Genomic DNA, 23,359 nt, shown 5'->3' with positions numbered 1-23,359 from the left:
GTATGGATAAAGCATGTTTGTGGCATTGACGTCTTGGACATGTCAACAAGAAGCGCATAGCCCCACTCCAAAAGGATGGAGTGTTGGAGTCATTCGACCTTAGGGAAGATGACACGTGTGAGTCTTGTTTGCTTGGAAAGATGACCAAGTCATCCTTCACTGGCACTTGTGAGAGGGGTGAGGGTTTGTTGGATCTCATACATACTGATGTATGCGGACCCTTTAGATCCACCACAAAGGATGCAAACCGCTTCTATGTGACTTTCACCAATGGTTATAGTAGATATGGGTATATTTACTTAATCAAGCACAAGTCAGAAGCGTTTGAAAAGTTTAAAGAATTCAAACATGAAGTGGAGAATCAATTAGGCAAGAAAATCAAGATGCTTCGATCCGATCAAGGAGGAGAGTACCTAAGTCTTGAATTCCACGACTATCTCAAAGAATGCGGAATAATTTCGCAATTGACGCCACCTAGGACACCGCAGTTAAATGGTGTGGCAGAAAGGCGTAATCGAACCTTGCTAGACATGGTTCGTTCTATGATGAGTCGTGTTTCACTACCTATCTCATTCTGGGGGTATGCCTTAGAGACTGCCGCCCACATCCTTAACCGAGTCCCTACAAAGAAGGTTGCCAAAACACCTCACGAGATGTGGACAGGGAAAGCTCCCTCATTGGCACATATCAAGGTTTGGGGTTGCGAGGCTTTCGTAAGACGAGATACTCACGAAAAGCTTGAACCTCGTAGTGAGCGATGTATTTTCATCGGCTACCCGCAGAAATCCTTTGGATATCTCTTCTATAGACCGAATGACAATGTTGTCTTCGTTGCGAGGAGAGGGGTTTTCCGAGAGCGAGAACTCATAATCCAAGGAGACAGTGGGAGGCAGATCGAGCTTGAAGAGATTCAAGAATCAAGTGATGAAGGAACCTCTACCGCTGGCGCTCAACCCGAGGAGGAAACTCCGGTTGAACCAATTGACGAGTCCTTACCTCTTAGCCGTTCCGAAAGAGTTAGAGTTCAACCCCAGTTTTATGGTTTTCATATTACTACCGAAGGGGACACGTATATTAGTGATGGTACACTAATAAATCTAGATGAACCTAATAGCTATAAGGAAGCCATGGCAGGCCCGGAGTCTGCGAAATGGAAAGAGGCAATGGACAGCGAGATTCAGTCCATGTATGACAACCAAGTTTGGAATTTGGTTGACAATGTGCCCGGACGTAAGACCGTTGGGTGCAAATGGATCTTCAAGAAGAAGACCGACGTGGATGGGAATGTACACATGTATAAGGCGCGATTAGTTGCGAAGGGATTTACTCAAACTCCCGGAGTTGACTATGATGAGACCTTCTCACCAGTTGCGAAAATAAAGTCCATTAGGGTGATGCTAGCCATTGCTGCATTTCATAACTATGAGATATGGCAGATGGATGTCAAGACCGCTTTCCTTAATGGGAAGTTGGCTGAGGATGTTTACATGGCTCAGCCAGAAGGTTTTGTCGATGCGAAGCATCCCAATAGAGTGTGTAAGATTGAGAAGTCCATTTATGGACTTAAGCAAGCATCTCGCAGATGGAATCTTTGCTTTGATGAGAAAGTCAAAGAGTTTGGTTTTGTACGAAGTGAAGATGAATCATGTGTATATGTCAAAGCCAGTGGGAGTATAGTTAGCTTTCTCGTTTTGTATGTCGATGACATACTGCTCATAGGAAATGACATCCCGACTCTGCAGGAGGTTAAGTCCTGGCTCGGGAAGTGCTTCGCTATGAAGGACCTCGAAGAGGCTTCCTATATTTTGGGAATAAGGATAGTGAGAGAACGAAGTAAGAAACTAATAGGACTTAGTCAGAATACTTACTTAGATAAGGTACTAAAACGTTTTAGTATGGAAAACTCGAAAATGGGAGAACTACCGATACAGAGTAATGCCAAATTGAGTAAGACTGAAAGTCCGAGTACCAAAGCCGAGATAGCAGAGATGAGCCGTTTACCTTACGCTTCCGCAGTTGGCTCGATCATGTATACTATGACTTGTACTCGCCCTGATTTAGCCTTTGCTTTGAGCATGGTCAGTAGATATCAAGGGAAACCAGGCAAAGCTTATTGGATTGCAGTTAAGAATATACTTAAGTACCTTCGGAGGACCAAAGAATGGTTCTTAGTCCTTGGATGGAGTGATGACTTAAAGGTGCGAGGGTATAGTGACGCCAGCTTCCAAACCGACAGAGACAACTAACGTTCGCAGTCGGGCTGGGTCTTTACTCTAAATGGAGGAGCGGTAACTTGGAAAAGTTCCAAGCAGGAAACTGTAGCTGATTCAACGTGCGAATCAGAGTACATTGCAGCGTGCGAAGCGTCAAAGGAGGCGATATGGTTGAAGAACTTCATTAGTGACCTTGGAGTTGTGCCTGCCATAAAGGAGCCTATGGAAATTTTCTGTGATAATGAAGGAGCGGTTGCCTTGACCAAGGAACTGAGGGATCATGGTAGATCTCGACATATCGACATAAAGTATCATTTTATTAGACATCGAGTAGAAGAAGGACACCTCGTGGTTAGGAGGATATCATCGGAAGATAACCCAGCAGATCCGCTTACGAAAGGACTGAGCAGGGTTAAGCATTTGCAACATGCTAGGAGCATTGGGTTGAATGATGATATTAGTTTAGATTAGATAGTTTTAGAAACGTGTAATAGATAAATGTAATTGACATTTGATGATTAAATAAAGGAGTATTATTTATGAGTAAAGTTACTGTCTCTGTTAATTGTTTAACTATTGTTTCACTTTGCATGTTTTGACTTCCAGAATAGTTTAGTTTATTGAGAATAATCGAATTATTCAAACAATCCACAATCGTTCATATGTTGGAAGTAGGTATGAATGAAGATTGTCATGAATTGGTGTGTAGATTGTCTAAATGGCATTAGACATAGCAAAAGTTTGCTACAATGTTCATGAGTGCTTATGAACAAGTTTTGAGCATTGGAATAAACCCGCGCTTGCTGGAATCACCTTATGGAATGTGATAAAAAGGTGATCGCAAGACGATCATATCATATGGTCTTAAAACCAAGATATATGGTTTGTTATTTGCTAATTGGTTGTACATTGATAATGCGAAACCGCATCAGTAAATTGATGTCATAAAACGCATTGTTGTGTATAGTTGATTAGTGAATAAGTAAATGCATATAAGTCGAAGTTTATCTGTTACTTTTATCCTAAGAGGGTAAAAGCGATATCACGGCCGCTCGATGATTTGATTTGACTTATGTGTCGGGCCCGGTCATAACTAGATTGATGTGTTCGATTAAGTTCTATGTCGAATAAATCTGAGATCGAGAAACTAAAAACTGGACTATAATTGTGTTTACATGATATCTAAACAAAGGACTGTACGATCCCTTATCTAAATGACAGGACTGATAAGATCAGAGTATGACAGCGTCTTTGAGAGCTACAATTGCCAATCAGATTGTGCTTGTGTATATAGTTACTGGACTTATCCAAGTGGGAGACTGTTGGAATAGTGTCTAAGGCTGTAACTATATTTGGCAAGTATTTGACCCGGTTGTGCATGGTCCTTTTAGGTTGCCTTCACCATAGCAACTTGACAGGATGATTTGTAATGAGAGAAGAAATATTATTAATATATTATGAGAATAATATAAGGAATAATAATATTGTTATTTGATTAATATAAGTCATAAATTAATTAGGAATTAATTTGGTGACTTAAAGAGGTTAATTGAATAAAGGGGCATAAACTGTCAAATGTGTGATAGTTGTATTTTGGGCTATGAATCCTTATGGATATAGGGTTGGACGATTTTAGGGTTTAGAGGATCCTAGAAATCGTCCAAGGACTAATCTATAGGGATCATTGGATTGCTTAGGGCCTAAGTTATTCAATTAGGGTTCAATGGGTAACCCTAGTAGCTTATAGTATATATAGACCCATTGGGTGGAGGAAATCAGCACTCATGCAAGGAAAGAGACCCTAGGGCCGATTTTCTCACCCTCTTCCCTCTCTCTTATATCATCCTCTTGCTAGTTGGTGTTTGTAAGCCATTAGAGGAGTGGAAATTGTGACTCTAAGCTCCAAAGACAAGAAGATTCAAACAAGCAACTCAAGGTATTCCTTTAGATCTGATTTCATATGTTATGAATTGAATGTTTACACTAGATCTATCAATAAAAGTATTGGATACATTGCATGTTCAATTAGAGAAACCTAGATCCAAGCATTAGGGTTTGCATGAGCACATAGGAAAGTCCTTATGGCTCAAACCCATCAGCCTTGTCGTCCATCTGTAATCCGCAGGGTCGCTAGAGCTGGCACCTTCACTGGCGCCGCTGCTGTCAACTGGGGGCAATTGGCCCTTTTGTGGCCCCGCTGATTGCAGTGGAAACATAGCAACTCTGATGTCTGAAAAGTGGGCGCATAGGCGGTACGATCCTTGCTAAAGTGCCCCGCCTTTCCGCACTTGTAGCAGCCAGACGCCCCCAATCTACAAACCCCCTCATGTGCCTTGCCTCATTTCCTACAGCGGCCTCGGCTCTGTTGGCCTTTCGGCCTAGTCTCTGATCCCTTAGGCTTCTTCCCCGAAGCCCCAGTCATAAGCCCTTCCTCTGCACTCCTCTTCCGAAGGTGATCTAAATCGATCTCTCTCTCCCTCGCCCTGGCAATCATGGAATCCAGGGTCGGACAAGCTGAAAAGCTGACATGCTCCCGAATGTCAGCTCGCATCATGTTGTGATAGCGGGTCCTCCTTATATCCTCGTCTCTTGCATATTGGGGAACCAATAACGCCCTCTCCCAGAACTTGGCGGTGATCTGCGCCACTGTCTCAGTCGTCTGTCTTATATCAAGGAACTCCCGGGCCAGTTGCTGAAGCTCCACCGTGGGTGCAAACTCAGCCCTGAACCGGGTCACGAAATCCTGCCATGTCACAACCTCAATAGCCGGGGCTCCCAGAGAGTCACCAATTGACTCCCACCAGTCCCTGGCCCTGTCCCTCAGGCATCCTGCAGCAAATCGAACCTTCGACCCCTCAGGGCAGAAGCTAGTCAACTATGCAGACTCAATGTATGCAATCCATCATATGCCAACTATGGGGTCCTTCGCCCCATGGAAATCCGGCGCACCACTGCCCCTGAAGTCCTTGAAGGACAATATGCATGATCCGGACTGGCCGGTCGCCATGTCGCTCATGAATGCCCTGAGGCGCTCCTCCATCAGCTCTACGATCCCTTCCTTGATCGACCCAAAGATAACCGGGGTCACCTCAAGGATGCCTCTAGTGATCTCTGACGCGATAAACTCGCGTGCCTCTCGTCCACTGGCTCGGAACCCGAACCCAAACCTGATCCCTCTCCTAAACTGCCAACTGTTGGTCTAGGGCGTAGTACCACCATTCTGAAAACACACAATGACAATCGTCAGAAACACTGATATACCTAGAGGGATCACATCTTCTACAAGTTCCCTGGTCATATCTCAGCCTTCCTTGATTCGAGTACGGATCCTCTGCTTTCAGTAGTACGAGCCCATACTACTTTCCATATATATATATATATATCCGTACTTTCCTTAAGAACTGCTTTGACTCCACCAAGTCCCTTCTATTACCACTGTTCTCTGCTACTCTTATCCTAGGCTTGACCTAGGGAAATCTCTGACCCTACCCAATCCTTAGTTGCTGAAGGTCTCCTCGTGATGCCAATTAGCCATTACCTGAATACCATCACATGTAACGAGGCTCGGATAATCCTTCGAGTAGAGGACTCATCCCTACAATGGTTAGAACTCAAACAAGAGTTGCGCAATAGGGTCAAATCTAATACTCTAAGATTATTCAACCCTGATTACATGTGACTTAACGTATTCACCTAATAGCTAACTCCCATCACTCAGAATCCCACAAGGCACAAAGCTAGCAGCATTCAGACAAAAGGAAAATCTAGCCATAATATAATCAAGCAATCATATTCTCCTATCCAGAATCGATACTAGCATGCGATATAAGCTCATATAATCAGGCATAACCTAAACAGGCTATCCTACACTGTCTAACCAATACTATCATGCTGCTCAAAAGCACATATAACAGGTACATAAGGCATCATTCCTAGATCCTTAGTCCTAATCTAGCATGTTGTTCTACTAACTGATAATCATAACATAAACTTGTATGGGTATTTTGGGGAAAACTTACTTGAGCTCGGTCGGTCGCGCACATCACACACCTTGTTCTTTCTCAAAACTCTTTAACTTAGTCTTTTTTTTAGAAAACCATTTTCCTTTGTAAAAATCTTTTAATCCCTCGATTTGAGTCCAGACACTCCTGAGGGTGTATCCGAATCCCTCAAACCAGGGCTCTGATACCAACTTGTAACATCCCAAATTTCGAGTCCAAAAATTTCATTTTTAACTAATTGATTTATAACACATTTACTGAAAATCTTGCTAATATCACAACGAACCAAAAATCATCCAAAACATGTTCCAAATCAAAACACCAATAGTAGTAAAATCAGAGTACAATCCCATGAATCAATAATGTGGAAATCTGATGTGCGTGTGATGTGCAGCTACCGCGCCGACTCTTTCCCCTTCGCTGAAGAGGTACCTGAAATAAAACTGAAAATTGTAAGCACGAAGCTTAGTGAGCTCCCCCATCATACCACATACCATACAAACATAAAACATACACATTTCCAGGCATATCTGGGTGCCCGACCTACCCCTTCGGTCCTTTCGATCGGACGTTGCCTAGCATATCTAGGTGTTGGCCTCCCTTTCGGTCCTTTTGACCGGACATTGCCTAGCATATCTGGGTGCTGGCCTCCCCTTTGGTCCTTTCGACCGGACATTGCCTAGCATATCTAGGTACTGGCCTCCCCTTCAGTCCTATCGACCGGACATTGCCTAGCATATCTGGGTGTTGGCCTCCCCTTCGGTCCTATTGACCGGACATCGGGGACTATTTCACCCCTCTACTACTGCCACACATCATATAGCATACTAGCACATAAAAAAATCAGGTAGTAGCAAACATAGATGGATATCACAAAGAAATTCATCTAACATACAACTCCTACTGGTGGGCCGGCATTGTGGTCGTAGACCCACCGCTACTGGAAGGTAACTCACCTCGTATGAATGAACGCTGTCAATCTAAGTGCGAAGTCTATGTCTGCTACTCCGGCGATTCTCCGGCTATAATTCCCATAAAGACACTTAGTCAGAAGCTGATAACTACTCTTAGGGGAAAATGACTATTTTACCCCTGGCCAAAGTCAATATCCTGGTCAAGGTCAACTTCTAGTTGACCTGACTCGTCAAGTTGGGCCGCTAACTCGCGAAGTCCCTATTCTTTCATCTTACCCCCTTCCCGACTTTACTCGTCGAGTTTAGCAAGGACTCGACGAGTTCCCCTTTTACAATATCATCGAATGAACCTTTATCCGACTCACCGAGTTGTATGAATAACTCGTCGAGTTCATCATCATCCTATGAATATGTCCAGTCCGCGACTGGCCAAGTTGTATGAACAACTCGTCGAGTTCATCTTCAAGGGTTGGGAGATTGCCTTGGACTCGTCGAGTCTGTTCATATACTCGCCAAGTCCTATGATTCCCACGTCCATGGCTAAGTCTAATACGTTGGTTCACTCCCCTGGACCCCTCTAAAACCCTTCTAACACTCAACTGGGTTCCTTTGAACCTCAACAGATTAGGGACTCAAGCCCTGGACTCGCCAAGTTCCAAGAGCAACTCGCCGAGTCGATGTTGCCCAAGTCTTATATCTCGATTTCTGATGTACAACACTTATCCAAAAGGTAGATCTGGGCTTCTAAGATCGATCTAGCACGTAAAGTTATGAACTTTACGTGCATGCATGGGAGTATAAGCTTAAAGGACCCAAAAATGAGGTCTAAGGGTGCATGGGACTCTCTATGGCTACAAGGTTGGCCACTTCATGCCATGTAGTCCCCTAAGGACCCTGGATCTAGTGTCTCAACCCCCAACCATGCTTGCACTCATGATTGGTCACCAAAAATGGTTCCTAAAAGCCCTAATTCACTTCAAAAAGGGATCTAGAACATGAATGAACAAGGTATAAGCTTTATACCTCCAAGGAACTATAGATGTTGCACAAACTCGAAATCTTTTGGTTTCCTCTTGGCTCCTCAAGCTTTTCCTTCCTTCTTGTGATCACAAACCACCAAAATCACCAAAAAGGACCTTAGATCTCACAAAACGATTAGGGTTTCAGTATGAGGTGTTCTAGGAGCATAAGGGACGATGTGGGCTGCAATAAGACGTTTAAATAGGGTGCAATCCCTCGGATTTAGGGTTTCGCTCAAACAGCAACTACTCGCCGAGCCAGTCTACCAACTCGTCGAGTAGGTCACATAAATGTTATCCAGATTTGAATATATATATATATATATATATATATATATATATATATATATATATATATATATATATATTAATCATGTTGTACATAAATTTAATAAAAGCATGTATTCATTCACATATGAATGTCATTTTATATGTTAATATTAAATGATATATTCTTTTTATTTTCTAACTTGAAATGAATTTATATGTTCTTATGATAATCACTTGACAACATTTTATTTCTAAAAAGGCGTCAAATACAGATGAAAGATAGAATATCAAGATCAAGATGCAATCAAATCACAGAAAATATGTTTAAGGAATCATAAGGATATTCAGAATATTATATAAATAATGTTCAACGATCTAAAACTAACAATATGAAATGATAGTATGAGGAATTGTGATAAGAGTAGCATTTGATATTTTTATTTGTAATTTAAAATGTATGGCATGTATATCAGTATATAATATCCATATGTAAGTAAACATGTGTATTGTTAGTAATATTCTGTTATTTTAAAACAATATTTTTAACACATTTTACATTGAAATATTCTAAAAGCATATAATTTTAAATTATTATACATATTATATTTTTACAATGATTAAAATATTAGAATATTTCACTAGAAAAAATTGGTCTCACGGTCTCACAAAATTATATCCGTCTCAAATGAACTCTTATATATATATATATATATATATATATATATATATATATATATATATATATATATATATATATATATATATATATATAGGGTTAGGTTCATGTGAGACGACCTAATTTTGTGAGACCGTGAGACGCATTTGTTTATTTTTTTTATTTTTATTTTATTTTTTTTAGTTAATTCAAGTTCCGAAAATAATATCTAAAAAAAGAATTTTTGGATTTTTCCATTTATTTTGCATTTTAATTTTTTTTTTAGAATATGTACAGTGTAATATTCTATTAGAATATTTCACGTATTTTAAAAAAAAATGGAATTTTTTTTAGTTAATTCAATTCCGAAAATAATATTTAAAAAACTAATTTTTTGATTTTTCCATTTATTTTGCATTTTAAAATTATTTTTTAGAATATGTCAGTGTAATATTTTATTAGAATATTTCACGTATTTTTAAAAAAAACGGGATTTTTTTTTAATTTTAAAAAAAAAAAAAATTATTTTTTTTAGTTAATTCAAGTTTCTAAATAATATTTAAAAAAAGAATTTTTGGATTTTTCCATGTATTTTGCACTTTAAAATTATTTTTAGATTTGGTCTCACGGTCTTACAAAATTAGAATGGTCTCAAATGAACCTGAACATATATATATATATATATATATATATATATCTTTCAACAAATATTTGATGAACATCTATAATATTAGAGATATAAATTAGTTTTAGATATAACCTCTATATATTTTATAGTACGAATTGGATGACATAGATTTCTATCTAATCTAGAATAAATATGTTTTAAATCTGGAGTTAAGGATGGTATATTGGTATTCCTTCGCTCTGTTACTGAAGTTAATTATTAGGTTGGTTATTTCGTAATATTACTTTTAACATAAAAAGAAATTTCAGATTATTATTACAGATCCATTTTATCAATTGCAATATTCGCTTCAAGAAAAAAAAAAAACTTTAGTACAAGTGTACAACACACAAGAGTCCTTGAGCCAGACATTGTCAAATCGAACCAATCTTGCTATGATAAATTTAATTACAAAAATGAATAAATACAACCTACCCAAAACATTTCAACAACTTTAACAAAAGCCTCTATATACAAAATTCTTAGGCATGCTATTTTTCATCATAAAAGTACTTAAAATACCCAACCAACCCCATAACAGAAATAAAATTTTTTTAATAATTAATCAGAAAAAATCTCTTGAAGTTCATGATTTTCAGGATTAGTGATTACACTCGAATCTTCTGCAGCCAACCTTTGAATCTCCCGTGTCTTGTTTTCGTTTTCAACATCCTCCTCATAAGAACTATCGGTTTCATCATTTGATTCCAAATCAGGTTTTGACAATATCATTGACTTTGACTTTGACTCTTTGTCTTCACATATGCACGCAACCGGGTTTTCATGAAACTCTCCCCTCCCGGGCTTAACCTCATTGGGTTGGCCCATGAACCCGATCTGATAAAATCGTGTCGTGTTCACAAACTCTTCCCATGTCATGTTGTCACGATCCTGAAACAAACGCCAAAGTTTTTTGGCATTTGGTCTGACCGTAGGTTTATGCCCAAAGTATCTCCTAAAATAATCGAAATTCAAAAGAAATTAGTATTTCCAAAAGATTCCAACTAGTTTATGGAAAGAAAAAAAAAAAAAAAAAAAAGTTTCTTCCGGGACCACACCACCCCGCCCCAAGAACATCAAGTTGAATCCACATTGGAATTAAAACTTTTAGACTACGCAATATACAAGTATATGCATTTTTCAATGAGTATTGTGTTTTGTACCTTCTGCCGGCTAACATTTTAGCCATGTTACCATTGTTGTTTGTGACGAAAACATCACTTTCGTCACAAACGATAAAATCTAGAGCGGCCATACGCGAAGAATACGATGAAAACGGTGCGAGTTCCTCTTTAGTTGTGATAGTGTCCTTGGAATGAATGTTTGGAAACAAAGCTTTTAATGGTGCTAACGTATCTTCACCTCCGTATACTTCACCAGACGCCACATAGATGTGAACATCTCTCCCGTATCCTAATGCTCGTAGCATAAGCCCAACTTCCTCGGGAGTCAATGGACATCTCCCTTGCCTCCGTTCCCTGTCTGGGTTCCTTTTCTACATTGCAAAAATCATGTTTTTTATCCATATTTTAATGTTTTATAATGATTTAAATGTGGACACGTATCAGGCCTAACCAGACCTAAGGGATTTGAAAGACAATTTTGGGCCCTGTCCTAGCCGAGTCTGTGTACACCTCTATCTAGCTCTATTGATTGGGTAAAACGAAGCCTTACATGTAAAGTTTTCCATCTTCTTCGAATTTGTTGTAATTCTTGTCTTTCCTTGTCTCCACCACCATAATAGCATCCCGAGAATGCAAGCATATCGGATTCGAATCTACACATTTGAAGATTGTCACGAATAGAAAAAGTAGAAATCGAACGTTGAATTTGAACCGAAACCGATCACATTAAAACGGGTTCAGTTTCCAAAATCCGGATTTGATCGGTTAGGGTATTTCAACCTAGTTGAATATGTACCTCAAATGTAAAGCTATGAAATGCTTGCTTTTCTTCCTCATTCGTTCGACTAATGTTTTTCCCATTTCAACAATCGGATCAGTAAACTTCAACGCGTGATAATTGGCTCGACATCTCAATTTCTGAAGATCCGTAGCCAAACGGTTTGATAACCGGTAATCGAACTTGGTTAGCATAACGGCCTGTCATAAAGTTACTCGAAATCAATCTCTCAAAAAACAAGAAGAAATAACAACGTATTTTTATTGATTTGTTATTACAATATTCTACTTTTATTTTTTTATTTCCAAAAACCTATTGTAACACTTTTAATGCTAAAATAGGATAATTTTTTTTTCAAAATAGATAAGATTATTATTGGCAAGAAAATATATATATATACCTTTTTCTTGTCGAGTAAAGGTACCATTCGAGAATGATAGCACCCTTGATTGCATTTTCGGGGCACTCGGGTCCGATGAGGATGCACAACTCTCCCATTAATAGCAGGAAGCTCTTTAACGATCTTAACTTCTTTTGAAAGATACGATATAAACCAATCCACATCAAAGATTTCAGAGAAATTGCTGCATAAAATCATTAAAATAGACCCTATAAGAATAGAATCTACCTTGGGAATCGTGTCAACCCCACCCCATCTGTTTTTATCAAAAATATATAAAATTTCATTATGTTTTAAAAGTGGTGTACAAACCTTTGGTCTTTCCAATATGATTTTTGATCAAGTTTTGGAACTACGAGTGTCGCGTTTAGTATATAAGCAGCAACAACTGCATCTGTTATCTGCAATTTTTATTTTTTAATGTTACATTTTAGAAACAAATATATGTGAATAAATTAATAATGACAATTTATTACATAAATTAACAAACTTATTTCACATATTACATACGTACCCCTGTTCGTTGTTGATTTAAACCACCACTCGTTGCAATCAATAAAAACCGATGGGGATTTGTTTTTGCATTTGCTTCTATAAGACACAAATTCAAATTGATTAGTATGTATTAAAAAATAAAAATTTAAAATAACGAACATTAAATGCATGATTCATGTTCCTTGAATTAGATAATATAAGTGTATCCGAAAACGGGTATTTAAAGATTTTTTTTATAATTAAAGTATTAAATAAAAACAAAAAACAAACCTAAAAAATTCTGATTTTTTTCCGAGCAACCGTAGTAGAACTGGGAGTGACTTGACTGCCATAGATTCCGGCGAACAAGCTCTTGTGTTCTCGAATGCTTCAAAATTCATAACAAATAATAAAAAAAAGTCGAACAGAATAAAATTTGTTAATTCTATGTAATTAAAAAAACATCAAATTGTAAATAAAAAAAGCGTAAAAACAGAGCAAATCCAATGTAACGCTTACCGGAACAAGAAAAGCTGTCGGCTTTCGGGCATTTGAACGCACCTCGATGTATTGATCAGACTGTAAACAAGAATATTAAATTTGATCATTGAAGTAATGATTAGGTCAAAATGAGATTTAAGATTTATGAATGGGTTTTTGGTTATGTTTATGTTTACCTTATGGTGGGAATGGAATTGGTCGTGGTTGATTGGTGGCGAAAGGAATGATAAAACGGCGAAAAGGAATAAAATACAACCGGCGACGGCGGAGATAAAAGGGAGTAGATGATGGAGGTGGAGGCGGCGACGGTGGCAGAGTATTACACCTTGAAAGATACCGATACCGATGTAAACAGCGTTGTTATGATGATGGGTTTTCTTCTTCATGGTTGATGGGTTTTCTCTTTAGCTGATCAAATTAAACAACAATGGTGGTGTCAATGGCGGTGGAGGTGGCGATGGCGATGGTGGTGGTTGTATTTATTTTACGACGATACATGGTTTTTCATGGCGTCGCAACCGCAACAGCGTCATCATCAACAGAAACGTTGTTGCCATTGTGCGATTATGCTTCTGGGTTTTTTTGAAGGATTCTGATTCTTGCAGATGAATACCAGAAATTTTGTAGAGAGAGAAAGAGAGAATGTGGGCCAGGGACTCCGGCCTTCACCTCGATGGAATCGCAAGCAAGAAATCTTAGTTGGATTTTTGATAAGTTTGTATAAATCGTAATTATAGTTCCAAAAAGGTCCCTCAGGTTTATCTATTTTGCACAAACCGAATAAATGTATTTATTTTTTCAAAAAAGGTCAAGAAATAACATTTAAAACAATGAAGGTTTTATCTAGGCAATGCAGATATTTACGAAATATATTCAAATAAATAATTAGGGGACATATAAATGATACAATTACTTTTTTAGGAAATACCTATATAGGCTTTTTATCATATAAATGATTAATAGTTATAATTGAAATGAATTATTCCTGATTATGTTTTATTAACTTATAAACTAGTATCTAAGCATTAATTTTCAGAATATTTATTTTTAGATGGAAAATTATTAAAAATTCGTTTCATTTTGCATATAAACGTGTCCTCTGTAAGTATAATTGCTATACTTTATTAGTCAATGCCCAAATAAGTTATTTGCATCAAAATATATACAAATTAGATGTACCAAATTATTAAAGTCTGAACATTCAAAATCACACTTTTATCATCATATCCATATAACATTGAGTTGAACAAATATATATAATGTTTATCCTATATTTATCTCTTATCTAATCATCTTGGTTATTATCTAATGTTAATGTGTAGCCTTCATGTCTTACAGCACAAAGTGAACTAAAATTTTGAATTTTATTTTTGAATTTTATTGAAACTCATAACATATATGTTATGTTTTATTTTTAATTTCCAAAAAAAATGTTTTAACCATTTAGTGTATCGATAGGTACTTAAAGATGTACCACTACAAAGTCAAAATTGAGTTACCAGAAACTACATGTAATCTTTAGAATTTTACGTGTGAAATCATTTACATGTAATCTTTAGATTTTTACGTGTGAAATCATTAATTATAGTATATGTTGGTATATCCAACTTGGCTCACCGGCTTGTAATCATTAATTATGGCATATATCAATGTATCCAACCTGACTAACCAGCATATATAGGTGCAAATTCAAATATGTAATTGATAAAATTAAAAAATCCAGCAAAGTTACCATATGAGTCAGGAAAAAAAAAAAAAAAAAAGTCTATCAAAAATACTAAAGTAAGCATTCAATACTAAGTCAGAGATTTTAGATGTGAACCACTTGGGTTGTGGTGAGTGGTGACATGGTAAGACATGTGTAAGATATGGTGAATAACCTTATTGATTCATATTCAAATCCTGACACTACTCAACTTATGTGGTCATGGAGGTTCGTCTGTAGTGACTATAAGGCATGAAGTATAGCCTTATGTTTGCAGCAGGGGATTAGTCGGTGCGCGAAAGCTGACCCGTAAACCCTCATTAGAAAATTTCATTTCCAAAAAATAAAGATGTAGATGTGAATAATGAATTTTATAGTTACCAAATAACTTCTAGTCTAACGGTATTAAATGTTGTTTTTCTCTTTGAGGTTGAGGGTTCAAGTCTCATCCATTTTTTCCAAAAAAAGACGTATATTAATCATGTTTCTTTTTCTTCATTAAACAAGCAATATATTATCAAATTACTAGGTTAAAGATATTGATAGATATATAAGAAATTGTCAAATGAATACCATATTGACTAATTGATATATTATTTCGAAACTTATAGATAAATTGATATATACAGCTAGAATAAATATATTAAGAACAGATAAAACTTATCGAAGGACATGGTAACGGAAACAAAGTAGAGGGGCTATTTTTGTAGTAAAAACAACATCAGGAATCTCCTGCAAAATGTAAGAAACTCTAGTGGTTTTTTATGTGATTTGTTTTAGGATATTGTAGACAAATCAAAAAGGCTCGAGGATCTCGCCACCTGGCAATAACAAAGAATCCCAGCCACTCATAGTACAACCTCATTAATTGGTCAATTACAAGCAAAAAAGAAGGGCCGGGTAAGGATGGTTTGTTGAAAGAGAAAGGTATAACTGTAAAATATATATATATATATATATATATATATATATATATATATATATATATATATATATATATATATATATATATATATATATATATATATAATAATTTTGCGAAAAAGGATTTACATATTTATTTATATTGTGTTAAATAATTTGGCAAAATACATATTATTTAAGAGAAAATGTAAACGAATTTTAGGTTTGTTTGGCAACAAATCGTTTGAGAATTTTATTTAAACAAAAAGTTTTGTTAGGGAAAGTGTTTAGCTTTTGTTTTTACGATTCATATATTTTTAAACGTTATTACATTTAAATAGTTATTTAGATTGGTTATTTTTAATCTAATTTAAATTATCCGATATTTTATCTTGTTGAACGAAACAACTTTTAAATTAAAGTGGAATAACTAACTTGAAAATAATTGCTACTTGAACTACTACGCTAATTTTTTTTGATACATATTCAAAATGTCAATGACAGTTTCATTAAATTGTACATTATGCATCAGATTGAGTACTACCATGACATCTTAGCATGTTGTAAAATATATCTATATATTAAAAGCAACTTGTAATTAAATAATAGTTACAGTATAAGATATTGGTTATTAACAGTATTAATAATAAAATATTTAGTTATACAAATCATCAGTATTTATCCTAATATTATAAGTAATGATGAAAACAAGATGGGGTTTTACAAGATTCTGTCTCGTTCCATTCGTATTTGATGCATACAATGATACAAAGAGCGAAAATAGGTGAATCCGTGAATACAATAACACTTTTCTAAACTTAATTCGATTTTGGATGTACATATTTTTACCTTATGGACTACGTAAATCTGATCATGAAAATTGATAAATATATATTATTAAAATAACTATATATTTATTATTAATTATAAAACAATAACTTATTAACATTTTAAATATATAATTCGTAAGTTGTGCATAAAAAAATATTTTATTTTTTATTTTTTATTATTTTTAATAATTATCCTTTTTAGTGAAATAGATAAACATATAGCAAAGAATCGTAGCATTTAATGATTTTTATCCGTGATTTGCATATGAGTAACATTAAATATTATTTTAATTATATATAGATTAATTTAGAACCCCTTTCCATAAATAATTCCTATTGGTCCAAAAAAATTTATCTTTTTTATTTTCTTTTTAGATAATTTGTCCCTAGCTTTTAAGTGTGGCCTAGACAACGTGTTATTTTCCTATCATTCTCACGTTTCCTCCACCGGCAACCAATAAAAATGGGATCAGTGTACGTCTGTAACGCCCGTAGATTAAGGCTAGTCAATTTAGAGACGTTAAGCGTCAAAAATGACTTTTTGATGGAAGATTATTTTGAAGGAATAATCTTAAATAAGTTGTAGTATATGTTACAAGGATTTCGTATATATAAAGAACGCCAAAATCTGAGTTATAACGAAAAAAGTTATGACATGTCGAAGTTTCGTGACAGAACCGGCACGACGCTGAATGACGTAAAAGTGAATTTACGTTAGAGTAATATTTAGCCTTAACGATCTAAACGAAAGTCGTAGAGTTCGTTAAATCATGAGCGTGCATAAAAAGAACGTCCGAATCTGACTTCGTATAACGAAGTTATGATTTTTCTAAGTTTTGACTTAGCAGTATGCAACTCGAATACTCGATTTGAGATCGATTAGTTTTTAGCCGAAACAATCTAAACGAGAATTGAAGATCTTGTTGATAGTAGTGCAACGGTAAAAAGACAAACGAAAACGGACGTCAGATGAAAAAGTTATGAATTTATAACGGAGTTTTCCTGTCCCGACATACTAAAATAATATAATAAAAATAAATTCAAAATTAGCCGACTAAGTCTAAACGAAAGTTGTAGATCGTAGTTTCACCTACACGGGGATATAAAGAACGTCGAAAACGGAGCTCGTATGATGAAGATGTGAATTTTTGAAGTTTATTAAATAATTAAAGTATTTAATTTAAATATAAATTCCGATATTGTAACATCCCAAAATTCAAGACTAAAAATTTCTTTTAATAAAACAATACTTTAAGCAAATTCATCTTTTCAAAACATAAACAGAGTAATAGTTTCCAAAATACATGTTCGTTATCAGAGTAACCATTCCCAGACTGTCTAATCTATGGTGTGTGTCATGCGATCACCCCGAGCTTTTCCCTCCGCTACCGGAAGTACCTGAAACCAAAACTGAAAACCGTAAGCACGAAGCTTAGTGAGTTCCCCACCCTACCACATACAATGCATAACCACATACAGCACATACTGGGCCACGCCCGCTATCCTGGGCCTCGCCCACCCCTACCTCGGGCCTCGCCCGCTACAACGGCCCTGCCTGGCTTCGAGCCCAGCTCGGATACAGATCTGTTTCACTTAGGCCTCGCCTGTCACAGGGCCTTGCCCACTAACATATAATAGCACATAAACATATCACATCACATTACATAAGCTAAACACATACTAACGGATCCTGTCCTAAGGTCTCGCCTATCTCTGGGCCCCGCCCCTGTCCTGCTACTGATGAGTCATGGAACCCCGTCCATACTCCTGCTGATAGTGAGGTACGGGCCCAGCCCATCCTCACCCCTTCCCTAACTTGGGCCTTGCCCCTGATCTGCTGCTACTGAGATATGGAACACCATCCACACTCTGCTATTGGTGAGATACGGGACCTCGCCTACACTCACCTCCCTACCAGGCACATACAAGTATCACACAGACAACAAGTATAAATTATCTCATAAACCATTCTTTGGGCACCCACCCTCTATCATTGGACCTCGTCCCGAATATCATACTAGCATGTTGTGCCTAGGGCTAACCCCCGGGTCTTCTACTCGTAACTACATGGGCCGGCATTGTGGCCGTAGACCCATTCATACAAAGGGAAACTCACCTGCATTGGCTAAACTGGCTGATGAACCCACTAGCTGCTGCCCGGCAACTCTCCGAACTCCTGCTCCACTCGCTCCCCGAGCTACCAATATCAATGCAATACTGAGTCTAACTGACCCCCGAAATACAACCAAGTCAACTCTGGTCAAAGTCAACCTTCCAGGTCAACCCTACTCGCCGAGTCACCCTATTGACTCGTCGAGTTCATATGTTCAGAGTCCTTCTATTCGCGACTCGACTCGCCGAGTCTACCGATTACTGAGTCCTGACCTGTCCAACTCATCGAGTCTCCATTTGACTCACTGATTCGAGTCTCGACTCGAAGGGTTTGGGGGGGTTTCGCGACCTGACTCGCCGAGTCCAAGAACAGACTCGCCTAGTCCAAGACAACCTTCAATAGACTCGCCGAGTTGTTCATCCAACTCGCCGAGTTCCTGCCCAACTTCATCTGAATCGACGAGCTGTTCATCCCACTCGTCGAGTTCCTCCAAATCTTCATGCTACTCGCCGAGTTCACCCAAAGGACTCGCCGAGTCCATTCAGATCTCTAAAAATGCAGAGGACTTTTGAGTCATGCATGGACTCCAAACTATAGATCTACCCTTCCCAAGCCTATTCCTCACGTAAAGTTGCAAACTTTACGTGTAGAGAAGGAGATCTAGGCAAAATACACCATAAACTAGGGTTTAAGGCAAAGAGACTCCATAATCAGCTCAAGGGCTGATACTTTATGCTTTCCAAGACCAAAATATGCTTAGATCTGAAGTAGCAACTCCAGATCCGGCTTCTAACTCAAATGGACAACTTAATCATGGCTAAAAATCCCCAAAACTCACAACCAAAATAGATCTAAAGGGAGGGAAATGACTTAATACCTTCAAATGTTCAGAAATATCTTCCCTATCCCAGATCTATAGCCCCCTTCTTGCACCCTCAAGATTCTTCTTCCTTTTCCAAGCTTTAATGCACTCCTCAAGACAACAATTGGCTCAATCAATGGATATGGCGGCTAGGGTTTCGCATTCTGGGTTAGAGAGACAGCAAAGGAACCCTAGGGAAGAGAATGAGGCGCTTAAATAGGCCCCAAGTCCCGAATTTAGGGTTTTCCTCACACAGACCTGACTCACCGAGTCTCCTTGGCCGACTCACCGAGTCGGTCACTTACTCCTCGACCCGGATCCCGCTTGGACTCGCCGAGTTCCTCCTTAGACTCGCCGAGTCCCCCCTTAAAGTTAGGGTTTTCTTTCCTTTCTTGGCCTTCAAAACTTTGGGTGTTACAATTCTCCCCCACTTAAACTAAACTTCTTCCTCGAAGTTTGCCATGGCCCACCGCCTGCGATCTGCTTCCAAAACCCACCAATTATCCCCACACCAGCTGCCTACCTTCGCCGGTCTTCCACCCGGTCATTCTGACTAACATAATCCTCGCGGATAAAAACCTCGGGTCAAACCTGACCCTGAACACTTAGAAACACAACTTACTCAACCGACAATCCTTCTGGTACTCTCCGAGTACTGCACTTGAACTCACAGGGGTTGACCCCTTTTTTCCCTTCGCGATTCTCTTGCCTTCCTAAGGCGATGCTCCACAACCAACTATTTCCCTACCAGGTCCCACCTGCGCTGATAAAATTCACGGGCCTCGCCCACGTGTCCCACCCGCCTCTATCCTTTTAGTCCTACTAGTTTAATCACTCTCGCTCGGGCCTCGCCCACGGGTCTCACCCAACTATATCCTGGAGCGGCCTCTCCCAAGGTCTCACCTCTCTAGGGCTATATAGGCAAACTCCCTATCATTCTTATCCATTACCCATTCCTGATCCCTATCTGATCACTAGGAGATAAGGGCGTCGCCCCAACTCCGCTAACGAAGCTACTACGGAATGCTACGGATTACCCGTAGTCTTACATCACCATCCATTGCTGACTGCTATAGAATGCTACGGCTGCCCCGTAGTCTTACAACACTTCCACCACTAACTGCTAGTGAATGCTACGGCTGCCCCGTAGCCTTACATCACTTTCTACCACTGACTGCTAGTACGAAGGCACCCATGTGCCATTAACTCACAAGACCCTCATTCCGACTCCCTCGAGTCCTACGGGCGATCCACAACCTGAATTCCCAACCACGTATTAACCATTACCATCACACACACTAGCTGACGGGGAGTTTCTCAAACTCCCAACCCTAAAATCCTCAATCCATCAAACGCTGAACCACTTCTTTTCCTTCTTGGAGTTCGCGTACTCATTCTGGGTCTGCGTGCTCCTACCTTTTCACACTCGGGGGATTCTCCCCCACTTCGATCCTACTGCAGGCGCCTCTGCACGGCCCTGACGGCCGTCTGTGATCCTCAAAGTTGCAGGGGCAGGTGCCATCACCCGTCCTGCTGAAAACAAACTGGGGCACTGGGCCTTCTTGTGGCCCCGCTGGTTGCAATGAAAACATAACAGGTCTGATCCCTGTGAGGTTGTAACAGTACAATCCCTGCTGAAATGACCAGTCCGACCGCACTTGAAACTGCCAGAATCACCACCGCTACCACTCCTGCACACGCCCCCGGGCGCCCTGCCACACTTCCCGCACCGACTGCGGTCCTGATAATCCCTCGACCTCGAATCCGATCCCTTGTGCCTTTTGCCCAAACCTGCAGCTACCTGAACCTCATCCGGCTTCCTCTTCCGGATCTGCTCCAAATCAATTTCCCTCTCTCTAGCCCTAGAAATCATATCTTCCAGCGTCTTACAGCTGGATCTGCTCACGAACTCCCTGATGTCATCCCTCAACATCTCATGGTATCGGGCCTTCTTCATCTCCTCATCCGCGACATACTGTGGTACAAGAAGAGCCCTCTCCCTGAACTTGGCGGTGATCTCTGCCACAGTCTCAGTGGTCTGCGTCAAATCCTGAAACTCCCGTGCCAACTGCTGCAGCTCAATAATCGGCGAAAACTCCGCCCTGAACCTGGCCGAGAAATCGCTCCAAGTCATCGCGTCCAACGCGGCATCATCCCCCAAAGCATGACCAATCTCCTCCCACCAATCCCTCGCTCTTTCCTTCAGAAGACAGGAAGCGAGTCTGACCTTGTCCCCCTCAGGACATCGGCTCGTACGGAATGCGTTGGCAACATCAGCCAACCATCTGCTGCTAGCGATGGGGTCCCTAGCCCCATGATAATCTGGTGCCCCGCAAGCCCTGAAATCTCAAAATGTCAAGGTACGCGCTCCCATCAATGCCATCATCTCAGTACGGAAGGCTCCCAGCCTCTCATCCAAAATCTCCAATATACCCTCCTTGACCGTGCCAAAGATCACAGGAGTCTGATCTAGAATACTGCGCGTAACCTCGGCGGATATCAACTCCCTCATTCGCTCCTCAAGCTGCTCGGCCCCTGAACCCGAGCCTGATCCCTCTCCGGCGCCTGATCTGCCCGCTGGTCTCTCCCGCAACGTCACCATGCTGTAAATATAATACAACCACTATCAGAATACTCATCACTGCTGCGAGACCAAACACACTCCCTACTAGGTTCCCGGTCTTGTCTTGGCCTTTCCTGAATCGAGTACGGATCCTCTGCTTTCAGTAGTACGGGCCCATACTACCTTCCACATCTATCCGTACTTTCCTCAGGAATTGCCTTGACTCCACCAGGTCCCTTATCCACTACTACTGCTCCCAGCACTATCTCATCCTAGGCTTACCCTAGGGAAACCTCTGACTCAACTCAAACCAGTCCTCAGTTGCTGAAGGTCTCCTTGTGATGCCAATTAGCCATCACCTGGATACCATCACATGTGACGAGGCTCAGATAATCCTTCAAGTAAATGACTCGTCCCTACAACGGTTGGACTCAAACAAGAGCTGCGCAATAGGGCCAAATCCAGCACTCTGAGATTATTCAACCCTGATCACATGTGACGTGTCGTATCCACCTAATGGCTAACTTCCATCACTCAGAATCCCACAATGCACAAAGCAAGCAAAATTCAGACAACGGAAAATCTAACCACAACATACTCAAGCAATCATATCCACATAGCAAGAAACTGAACTAGCATGCAACACAAACTCATAGACCCACACAAACTCATAAACTCAGGCATAACCTAAACAGGCTATCCTACTACTGTTTAATCAGCACTATCATGCAGCTCAAAACACATATAATAGGCACATAAGGCATCATCCCTAGATCCTTGGTCCTAATCTAGCATGCTGTTCTATCAAATTATAATCATAACATAAACTTGTATGGGTATTTTGGGGTACTTATTTGAGCTCGGTTGATTGCATGCACCACACCCTTTTTTTTCTTTTCAAAGTTCTTTTCTTTCTGAATTATTTTTGCTTTTCTAAAACTGTTTTCTTTCCCAAAACTCTCTTTTTACAAAACTGTCTTTTCATTTTGAAAACTTCTATACCAATTCCTCAGTTTGAGTTCAGACACACCCGAGAGCATGTCCGAATCCCTCAAACCAAGGATCTGATACCAACTTGTAACATCCTAAAATTCAAGACTAAAAATTTATTTTAATACAACATTACTGTAAGCAAATTCATCTTTTCAAAACATAAACAGAGTAATAGTTTCCAAAATACATGTTCGTTATCAGAGTAACCATTCCCAGGCTGTCTAATCTATGGTGTGTGTCATGCGATCACCCCGAGCTCTTCCCTCCGCTACCGGAAGTACTTGAAACCAAAACTGAAAACCGTCCAACTTGTAACATCCCAAAATTCAAGACTAAAAATTTCTTTTAATAAAACATTACTTTAAGCAAATGCA

The 23,359-nt window shown here is 39.1% G+C and overlaps 1 protein-coding gene across 1 annotated transcript; it reads right to left on the bottom strand.

Annotated features, from left to right (window-relative positions):
- Positions 1-10,110: 10,110 nt before the first annotated feature.
- On the bottom strand, positions 10,111-13,697 carry LOC145070468 (O-fucosyltransferase 6-like). The gene is made up of 10 exons (XM_079017405.1): positions 13,193-13,697; positions 13,035-13,094; positions 12,807-12,903; positions 12,556-12,632; positions 12,354-12,442; positions 12,042-12,225; positions 11,660-11,841; positions 11,414-11,516; positions 10,903-11,234; positions 10,111-10,694 (listed from the first exon to the last, which is right to left on the bottom strand). Exons 1-10 carry the CDS (start codon positions 13,400-13,402, stop codon positions 10,301-10,303), a joined length of 1,728 nt encoding a protein of 575 aa, XP_078873531.1. The 5' UTR covers positions 13,403-13,697; the 3' UTR covers positions 10,111-10,300.
- Positions 13,698-23,359: the final 9,662 nt, after the last annotated feature.

This window comes from Lactuca serriola, chromosome 8 (genome assembly GCF_051521515.1).
Source record: "Lactuca serriola cultivar US96UC23 chromosome 8, Lser_US96UC23_V15, whole genome shotgun sequence".
NCBI lineage: Eukaryota > Viridiplantae > Streptophyta > Magnoliopsida > Asterales > Asteraceae > Lactuca > Lactuca serriola.
This window is presented reverse-complemented; position numbering and strand designations above follow the sequence as displayed.

Bases quoted from the DNA above. Each gene is read 5' to 3' on its own strand.
- LOC145070468 (XM_079017405.1), bottom strand. From the start codon at position 13,402: ATGAAGAAGAAAACCCATCATCATAACAACGCTGTTTACATCGGTATC. The intron at 12,633-12,806 runs GTTTGTTTTTTG...TGTGTCTTATAG, and splicing joins AAAAAATCAGAATTTTTTAG to AAGCAAATGCAAAAACAAAT. The intron at 10,695-10,902 runs GTACAAAACACA...CGATTATTTTAG, and splicing joins AAAATGTTAGCCGGCAGAAG to GAGATACTTTGGGCATAAAC.